This window comes from Carassius carassius, chromosome 10, assembly GCF_963082965.1.
Source record: "Carassius carassius chromosome 10, fCarCar2.1, whole genome shotgun sequence".
Lineage (NCBI taxonomy): Eukaryota > Metazoa > Chordata > Actinopteri > Cypriniformes > Cyprinidae > Carassius > Carassius carassius.
Genome location: NC_081764.1, coordinates 9,624,579 through 9,635,613, shown reverse-complemented (window position 1 = coordinate 9,635,613; position 11,035 = coordinate 9,624,579). Strand labels below are relative to the sequence as shown.

Below are 11,035 nucleotides of genomic sequence, written 5' to 3'. Positions count from 1 at the left end.
AGGGAGGAGTAGAGGACCACCACAGCTGAGAAGATGGGACAGAAGCCCACCAGGGCGGAGCAGAGGACCACCACAGTTGAGAAGACGGGACAGAAGCCCACCAGGGCGGTGCAGAGGACCACCACAGCCGAGCAGACGGGACAGAAGCCCACCAGGGCGGTGCAGAGGACCACCACAGCCGAGCAGACGGGACAGAAGCCCACCAGGGCAAAGCAGAGGACCACCACAGTGGAGTCGATGGCACCGGACCGCAAGTCTGCTCAGGTGGGACTGAAACAGAGAACATTGACAGGTTAATAGCGGCCTCCGTGGCCGTGATGAGATGGTAGCTGGCCTCCTTGGCCATTACAGGGCAGGCGGTTAGTTCATGGAGGACCTCCGTGGCCATCACAGGACAGACAGAGAGTTGGTGGATGGTCTCCGTAGCCCAGACCGGAATGAATGAGAGCTCATTGACTGCCTCCCTGGCCGTGACAGGATAGGACGAGAGCTCTGAGATGTGACGAGGCTCTGGGAGTTCGGCTGAGATGTGACGAGGCTCTGGTAGATCTGTGGTGATTTGATTGGGTTCATGAAGATCAGCTGTGACTTGACTGTGCCCATGAAGATCGTTGGTGACTTGACTTGGTTCCTGAGGATCAACTGTGACTTGACTTAGTTCACGGAGGTTAATGGTGACTTGACTTTGCTCATGAAGATCGTTGATGACTTGACTTTGCTCATGAAGATCGTTGATGACTTGACTTTGCTCATGAAGATCGTTGATGACTTGACTTTGCTCATGAAGATCGTTGATGACTTGACTTTGCTCATGAAGATCGTTGATGACTTGACTTTGCTCATGAAGATCGTTGGTGACTTGACTTGGTTCCTGAGGATCAACTGTGACTTGACTTTGCTCATGAAGATCGTTGGTGACTTGACTTTGCTCATGAAGATCGTTGGTGACTTGACTTTGCTCATGAAGATCGTTGGTGACTAGACTTTGCTCATGAAGATCGTCGGTGACTAGACTTTGCTCATGAAGATCGTCGGTGACTTGACTTGGTTCCTGAGGATCAACTGTGATTTGAGTTAGTTCATGGAGGTTAATGGTGACTTGACTTTGCTCATGAAGATCAACGGTGACTTGACTTTGCTCATGAAGATCAACGGTGACTTGACTTGGTTCCTGAGGATCAACTGTGATTTGAGTTAGTTCATGGAGGTTAACGGTGACTTGACTTTGCTCATGAGGATCAACGGTGACTTGACTTGGTTCCTGAGGATCAACTGTGATTTGAGTTAGTTCATGGAGGTTAACGGTGACTTGACTTTGCTCATGAGGATCAACGGTGACTTGACTTGGTTCCTGAGGATCAACGGTGACTTGAGTTAGTTCATGGAGGTTAACGGTGACTTGACTTTGCTCATGAAGATCAACGGTGACTTGACTTGGTTCCTGAGGATCAACAGTGACTTGAGTTAGTTCATGGAGGTTAATGGTGACTTGACTTTGCTCATGAGGATCAACGGTGACTTGACTTTGCTCATGAGGATCAACGGTGACTTGACTTTGCTCATGAGGATCAACGGTGACTTGACTCGGTCCTTGAAGATCAACGGTGACTTGACTCGGTCCTTGAAGATCACCGGTGACTTGACTCGGTCCTTGAAGATCACCGGTGACTTGACTCGGTCCTTGAAGATCAGCGGTGACTTGACTCGGTCCTTGAAGATCAGCGGTGACTTGACTCGGTCCTTGAAGATCAGCGGTGACTTGACTCGGTCCTTGAAGATCAGCGGTGACTTGACTCGGTCCTTGAAGATCAGCGGTGACTTGACTCGGTCCTTGAAGATCAGCGGTGACTTGACTCGGTCCTTGAAGATCAGCGGTGACTTGACTCGGTCCTTGAAGATCAGCGGTGACTTGACTCGGTCCTTGAAGATCAGCGGTGACTTGACTCGGTCCTTGAAGATCAGCGGTGACTTGACTCGGTCCTTGAAGATCAGCGGTGACTTGACTCGGTCCTTGAAGATCAGCGGTGACTTGACTCGGTCCTTGAAGATCAGCGGTGACTTGACTCGGTCCTTGAAGATCAGCGGTGACTTGACTCGGTCCTTGAAGATCAGCGGTGACTTGACTCGGTCCTTGAAGATCACCGGTGACTTGACTCGGTCCTTGAAGATCACCGGTGACTTGACTCGGTCCTTGAAGATCACCGGTGACTTGACTCGGTCCTTGAAGATCACCGGTGACTTGACTCGGTCCTTGAAGATCACCGGTGACTTGACTCGGTCCTTGAAGATCACCGGTGACTTGACTCGGTCCTTGAAGATCACCGGTGACTTGACTCGGTCCTTGAAGATCACCGGTGACTTGACTCGGTCCTTGAAGATCAACGGTGACTTGACTCGGTCCTTGAAGATCACCGGTGACTTGACTCGGTCCTTGAAGATCACCGGTGACTTGACTCGGTCCTTGAAGATCACCGGTGACTTGACTCGGTCCTTGAAGATCAGCGGTGACTTGACTCGGTCCTTGAAGATCAGCGGTGACTTGACTCGGTCCTTGAAGATCAGCGGTGACTTGACTCGGTCCTTGAAGATCAGCGGTGACTTGACTCGGTCCTTGAAGATCAGCGGTGACTTGACTCGGTCCTTGAAGATCAGCGGTGACTTGACTCGGTCCTTGAAGATCAGCGGTGACTTGACTCGGTCCTTGAAGATCAGCGGTGACTTGACTCGGTCCTTGAAGATCAGCGGTGACTTGACTCGGTCCTTGAAGATCAGCGGTGACTTGACTCGGTCCTTGAAGATCAGCGGTGACTTGACTCGGTCCTTGAAGATCAGCGGTGACTTGACTCGGTCCTTGAAGATCAGCGGTGACTTGACTCGGTCCTTGAAGATCAGCGGTGACTTGACTCGGTCCTTGAAGATCAGCGGTGACTTGACTCGGTCCTTGAAGATCAGCGGTGACTTGACTCGGTCCTTGAAGATCAGCGGTGACTTGACTCGGTCCTTGAAGATCAGCGGTGACTTGACTCGGTCCTTGAAGATCAGCGGTGACTTGACTCGGTCCTTGAAGATCACCGGTGACTTGACTCGGTCCTTGAAGATCACCAGTGACTTGACTCGGTCCTTGAAAGTCAACGGTGACTAGCCCTGACTCTGGAGAGTTCACTGGAACCTGACTCGACTCTGGAGAGTTCACTGGAACCTGACTCGACTCTGGAGAGTTCACTGGAACCTGACTCGACTCTGGAGAGTTCACTGGAACCTGACTCGACTCTGGAGAGTTCACTGGAACCTGACTCGACTCTGGAGAGTTCACTGGAACCTGACTCGACTCTGGAGAGTTCACTGGAACCTGACTCGACTCTGAAAATTCAACGGTCAACTGACTCGACTCTGGAAGGCCAACAGGAACTAACCCTGACTCTGGAAGGTCAGCGAAGACTTGACCTGACTCTGGATGGTCAACAGTGACCTGATTAGACTCTGGAAAATCAACAGAGACCGGACTTGACTCATAAGGTTTAACTGTTGTTTCACTTGACTCTTGGGTGTTAATGGTGACCTGACCTTGTTCTGGACGGTCAGTGGAGACTTGACCAGACTCTGGAAAGTCGACGGGGACCTGACTTGACTCTGGAAATTCAACTGAGGCTGCCATCTTGTGCAGCGGCGTTGGGCTGGCGGCCATCTTGTGCAGCGGCGCTGGGCTGGCGGCCATCTTGTGCAGCGGTTTTGGGGCTTTAAAGTCCTCTGCCTCTCCCACCGTGAAATGAGAACCACATAACAAGAGTGCATAGTCCATTGTGTCCCTTAAGCTGCAATTAAACTCCCCTCTAGGCAACCATGATTTTACTGGTTCATTGAGTCCAAAACGGAATAAATCCTTAAACCAGACTTCATCGTCTAGAGGAACTCGATAAACCAATTCACAGAACTGTTGAACATAGTCCTCAATAGATCGATCTCCTTGCTTAAGATCTAACAGCAGGTCAACTGGATCTGTGGTTAGGCTGGATTGGTGATATGCTGACATTGAAACAGGAACCGATACCTCAGTGACAAGGGGATACCGGGCTGCTGGATCCTGGTATGGCGAAGTCTTCTGTAACAAGGAGTCGGAGGCGTTCGAATCCATATGCAGCATTTATTCCACAGAATGGTAATACAGGCAGAGATCAGGAATGGCGTCAGGTGTGTCAGGGATAACCAGAATCGTAACCAAAAACAAGCAGAGATCGGGACAGGCAGCAGAGAATCAGAGTCGGAATACACAGTCCAAAGGTCAAAACACAGGAACAACAAACACAGGGAAAAACGCTCGGAAATGTCAGACTGGCTAAACAAGACTTCGCATTGAGTGAGAGTGAGTGTGCTGCTTTTATGTGTGTGTGTAAATGAGGTGCAGGTGTGGCAAGGAAATTGGCTGATGAATGAGGTGCAGGTGTGGCAGGGTGATTGTGATGCAGTGACTCATGGGTAATGTAGTTCGGGTGTGGTGCAACAGTATGAGAGGTGCTAGTGTTCAAGTGACATCTGGTGGTTGATGGGTGGAATGGTCCTGAGTGGAGTGCCCTCTAATGAAGTTCATGGGCACTCCATCTAATAATCGTGACACATCTACTAAATGAATACAAGTGAATGTAAATCATAGGCATTGTAATTCATATGATATTGTCTTTTTTACATTTATGCATTTATACAATAACAGAACAAAAAGTCAAATGAAAATGTATGTGTTTTTTTAAACCCTCTCTTGGCCTTATTTTAGGCATTACGATATTATCATCTACTAAAACAAAGAAACATTCTTTTTATCACATTCTTCAAGTTCTAGAGTTCACTGAAATATTAATTTTATTTATCTGTTTTAATACTTAATACAAACCAAACAATATGATTAGCCATAATCTCATTTACCTCAGATTGGTCTCTGCAGGCGTGGCAAAACGAAAGAAAGATTTCATGAATGTGTAGACCATTGCTTCCTCTTTTCACAGTGACTAACAGCATCATAACTTGCTTAAAAGTCACAAAATGGCAGAGGCAACTAGACATGTAAAGAGGCAAATCTTGACAACATACTGTATATCTCACATATCAATAACAACCTTATAGCGATCTTGTTATTTGATCTATAATAATGAATTTCAACTCGGTTCTAAATATTTGTTGTAAAAACACTCTGCACTCAGAAATTGCAAGTCAATTTCACCATCATTCCGAAAAATACAGCAAGAAATTAAACATTCCATTCTGAAGTAGAAAAACTGAAATAGTATTTGTAAACAAACAAATAATCTGTTATATTTCAACTTAAAAAACTTATTTACAGTGTAGTCATAAAAGGACAGTGGATGCAAAGACTAGGACAAGTCAAATGAAATAACTTTTAAATGCATATTATAGCTTAATATTTTGCTCGTTTCTCTGTTTTGACATGATTAGTGTTTTGTAATCTTAATCGTTTTTAAATCATTTCTTAATTGTAATTACATGATACATTTTTAATCAAGAATAATTGAAAATTATTATTTTATTTAGCTTTACTTTTTTTCTACTTGTATAAGCTGCTTAAAATTTACTTTTACTTATATTTATGATATAGGGCTGTACGATTATGACAAAAACATAATTTTTTATTATTCCCTTGAAATTGTAATTGTGATTATTAATTACAATTATCACAATTTACATTGAATGATGTTTATACCATTATTTGATGCAACTGAATTTTATATTTTTATATGAAAATTTTATATGAAAATAAACCAGCTGAAAACATTTAATATAAAACATAAAAATATCAATGATATTATAATGTTATACTAAACCTATAATTAAAATAATAGTAAAACCCCTTAAGATAACGTAGATAGAAAATAAAAACATATCTTAAGCACACAGAATAGCATAAGTGGACTTTGAATGATTAATTGTTATAATTGTATTCACTATTAGAAATTCGGTTAATTGTGCAGCCCTAATTTATGATTTAAAATGTAATTGTGTAAGGCTGGTCTACCCAAATAATATGCTCATGTTGATGACTGCTTCCACAAACACTAACTCACTATGTTTCAAGCTCTGTAAAACACACACACACAGTAATATATACACTTACTGTATTCCTAAATAATATACTGAACATCCATATAAACATTTGGAAATTACTTATTTTGCTCTGTCATCACAACATCAAGCAATTTCAATTGAGAGAAGAACACAAAATTGCATAATGTATTATAAAATGACAGTCCACTGGCCAAATAGAAACTGAAAAAACAGAGAGAAAAAAAGTGTACATCAGAGGCAACCTTTGACAAAGCAGCAAGATTAGTGTTTTTGTTTCTCTCGTTCTGAAATAAGTTGACCACATCCTGGGGTATTAAATTATAAATTTACATATGTGATATAAATTATATTAATAGATCTATGAGGTTTGTATAGTCATATATCATATATCATTACAAAGCACTGTGTTTGGTACTTTTCCAGAGGTGCAGAAACCACTCACATGAACAACGGATTTACTCATAAACTCACACTCACATTCACACACACACACACACACACACTCACACACACACACACACACACATACACACACACACACACACACACACACACACACACACACACACACACACACACACACACACACACACACACACCTTATGACTTTCCTTCCTCATCTCCTCCACAGCCTGACTGAGGTGATTAAAGATTCCTTTCCTGCCTCGCTGTCTTCCCGGAGACTAGTCAAAAAAAATTACAAAAGTAAGATCATTGACAAGGCAAGGATTTCATCACATTTCCCCCAAAACAGATTATGTAAGGTGGTGATGAATTAAAATTAACAAACAATATAAAGAGAAGGCTTTTCTAGCAAAGTTTGTCTCCATGCTGGAGAGTCCAGTTAAAATCTTCATACACCATCACACTTCCATACTTTATTTACCACTATTATTACTGCATATTAGTACCTTTTGAAAGAGTTCCATCCCAGTGACAGCTTTTTTTCCTGAACATATACAGTACAAAACAAACTGGTCACAAACACTGCTGAAATACAAATCAGCTCATACCAGCTTAAGGTGCATGTTCAAACTTCTTTTTGGGATATAGTAGCTATATTTTGATATTTGTTGCTGGTCCAAGATTGGCAACCATGTTAGCCAGGTCTCCATCTGCCATCTCATAAACCAGTTGGTCAACCACCTAAACAACCTCAGCTCATGCAATGACCAGCTAGAAACCGGCTACCATCTGCTACCTTCAGTTGACTTTTAGCTGAATTTTCTAACAGGTTAGCCTGGTTAGTTGCATTAGTTTGACCTGAATGTATTTACTGCTCTTGTATTTTATTAAGAGTAATCATACTAAAGGTGATTCACTTTCCAATGACCTTTTATTGTTAAGGTATGATCTGTTATACAAAAGCACAAACATATTTGTTATTGGTAGTTTAGTGTGTGTGTGTGTGTGTGTGTGTGTGTGTGTGTTTTTGTGAGTTCAAAATAAACCTCAGAGTTAATAAGAAAGCTGTTGCACTTGCAGAGAGTTGGGTGTGCTGCCACCTGCTGGAGATAAAACTCCAGTGCCTTTCAATAACTCTACCAATCCTGCCCTAGAGCCAGGAACCCTAAACACATATAAAGAAATTGGATAATGCATAAGAAACAAAATTTCAAACCAAGTGGTGTACTAAAATTATGCAGATATATCTTGTCTAAATTGCATTTGCATATACAAATAATAAATACATTTAATATAAAGTTGTTTGAGTGCTTTGGTCTGTGTGCTTGACTCTGATGGAAGTGCTTTAGATGGAAAAGGTGGAAACTGTGGGAAAATCTCATTTAAATGTCTCCCTCATTCATAGATCTGATACATTTGAAAATTAATAAGCAATGATGTTTAGTTGTTAGTTTAGAGAGTTCACTCACTATACTTTCCTTGAAGTCCAGGAAGATCCTTATATGTTCGAAAAACACAAACCCCAGCACTGCTGTTCAACTGAGAGAAAAATGGAATGATATTTTAACAATTTTAAAAAAAAAATTTAAAACATGCATTTATTAGGCATCTTACTGTCTGGGATGCGATGGCAAATGTCAGAACGTCTCCATCCTGAGTCACGTCAGTGATCCTGATGCTACTCACACTTACACTTATTGCTGCTTCTGCACTTAAACCTTTCTTAAAACACTCACACAGACACATTCATTTACCCACTATGAACGAATTATGTCAAAAATGCTTTCATTTATAAATGCTCAATGGGTTATATATATATATATATATATATATATATATATATATATATATATATATATATATATATATATATATATATTACAATATACATTAGTAATTACATTAGTATATTAGTAATATACAATATATATATATATATTTTTTTTTACAGTTCTTATTTATCTACAGTCTTAGTTATTTACTTACATAAGGCATTATGAAAAAATATTAACAATGAACAGTATATTTGTAAATGATCATATTTAACAAGGTGCATATATTAATGTAATACATAATTATATATAATCAGTGTTGGGGAGTAACTAGTTACATGTAACGGCGTTACGTAATTTAATTACAAAATTATTGTAACTATAATTAGTTACAGTTACTAAGAAAAAATGAGTAATTCAATTACAGTTACTTATGAAATTTTTTACGATTACAAAGGGGATTACATTTGAATATTTACACACATCCACATACAGATTTAACTGATTTCTTTCCCAAATTGCACTGACTATTCTGAGACATACCGCCCTAATAATTTCCGGGATGCGGAAACACAGTCTGGTTCGTAGAATCCAGTCATAAAAACGAAATGCCAAACGCGGACGGAATATGCCACATTTTGGATGACTAAATCAAAAGTAGGTCAGTACACTTGAATCAAAACATGACATCGACTAGTGTCTGTGAATATAAAGCCCCAAAAATGCAATAGATGACTTGCACATTCTGCGTGTCTGTGGAAATCAGGCGCGGACTGGACACCGGGAGAACCGGGACAATTCCCGGTGGCCTGGCAGCCGATTTTGCCCCACTATTTAAAATCATTATTGTATAATTGCCTGCCGAATGTACTAAAGCCATCATTTGTGAATCCGCCATTTGATAATTAAATCTCTAATAAGTCATGAAGTGTTAGTCAAACGGTTTGGATCACACTCAGAGTAATCAATGCGAGAGAGAGAGAGAGAGAGAGAGAGAGAGAGACAGAGAGAGAATAGAGTGGACAGCTGGAGCAGAGAAGCAGAACTACTGTTCAGGGTTTCAGGTCAGTTTCATCTGTAAAGATGCTTTTTTTGTCTTTGTTTTTTTTTATTTAATTAATCAAGCAGCAGCACGTTGCTCATCAGTCATCAGTCAAAATACTATATATAAAAGGGCATCATTATTATCTGTTGTGATGTTACAGTAGTAATTTAGCTAAAAAAAAAATCAGATTTTTTTTATAGGTTTAGGGGGAGCTAGACAACAACACAATCCTTACGAAAATTAACATTTTAATATTTAACTATAAATCCAGAGAAAATGTTTACTATTGTTTAACTGTGATAACCAAAAATGTAAAATTATTTTACAAATGTATTTATTTAAAAATAAATACAAATCCATTTGCAAAAAAAAACAAAACGAGAGAGAGAGATGGATAACAGGGCAAAATAAAGAGACTGAAGAGAAAAATGGAAGTGAAGGTGCAGTTCAGGAGAGAAATTTTAATTATTTTGCATGTCCCCAAATTAAAGATTAAAAAAAAATTTATGTCAGGTCCATACAAAAAATTGTTTTGTCCATGAATTTGTTTGTATGAGTTTTAATTTTCCAGTCTGATTTTTTTCCCAGTCCGCCCCTCCTGTAAATTAATGGCAAAGACATGGTTTCATTTACTACACATAGGCCTACTGAAGCTCGCAGTGTTTTCAACCTCTGCCGCCTCAATATAGGAGTACACAAGCACATAAACATAATTTCTAGAACTGCTCTGTGTCACTTCATGTGCATTTTACTTATTTTAAGAAAACTATCATCATATACAGAGACAGCAGTTTCAAAAAAACACCAATGTTTCAGGAGTTTATTACACAGAATACGTCACATGCTTATTAGATAACTGTATTTAAGTTGATGTATATGCTTTTATTTGTTATTCTTTAATTTTCACAAATTTAGAAAGTAATCAAAAAGTACTCAAAAGTAATTAGTTACATTACTTTAATAAAGTAATTGAAAAGTTACACTACTATTACATTTTAAACAGGGTAACTTGTAATCTGTAACCTATTACGTTTCCAAAGTAACCTTCCCAACACTGTATATAATGCTGTAATACTATATTTCATGATAAAGCATACATTTATATTAACAAATGTAACATTGACTACAAACAGCAGATGGTTGAACAGCATGTTTCTACATGATCATGTGATAATCACATCCAGAAATAGTTGCCTACCATCTTCCTCGCATTCAACTGGTTTCCTACTTTGGTTTAATCTTTCAGAAGAAAAACAAAAAGTCGTGGCCTAATGGTTAGAGAGTCGGACTCCCAATCGAAAGGTTGTGAGTTCGAGTCCCGGGCCGGCAGGAATTGTGGGTGGGGGGAGTGCATGTACAGTTCTCTCTCCACCTTCAATACCATGACTTAGGTGCCCTTGAGCAAGGCATCGAACCCCCAACTGCTCCCCGGGCGCCGCAGCATAAATGGCTGCTCACTGCTCCGGGTGTGTGCTCTCAGTGTGTGTGTGTGTTCACTGCTCTGTGTGTGTGTGCACTTTGGATGGGTTAAATGCAGAGCACAAATTCTGAGTATGGGTCACCATACTTGGCTGAATGTCACGTCACTTTCACTTTTTGTCACTTTCAAAAAACAAAAACAGAAATATGAGAAAACTAAAAGTACAACGGTCTCTCAATCTTCCATATGAAAACTATTTTTATGTCCCCTCTCTTCTTTAGCACAATTTTCTTCTCTATATCCCTTTTTCCTTGCTATCTGGTT

General features: G+C 40.3%; 1 protein-coding gene across 1 annotated transcript; it reads right to left on the bottom strand.

Moving 5' to 3' along the window:
• Nucleotides 1-6,164: 6,164 nt before the first annotated feature.
• Nucleotides 6,165-8,220, bottom strand: LOC132152285 (uncharacterized). Its single transcript, XM_059561087.1, is given in 7 exon segments — nt 6,165-6,204; nt 6,301-6,374; nt 6,669-6,752; nt 7,521-7,643; nt 7,774-7,864; nt 7,940-8,013; nt 8,089-8,220. Coding segments are annotated over 7 exon segments (618 nt in total).
• Nucleotides 8,221-11,035: the final 2,815 nt, after the last annotated feature.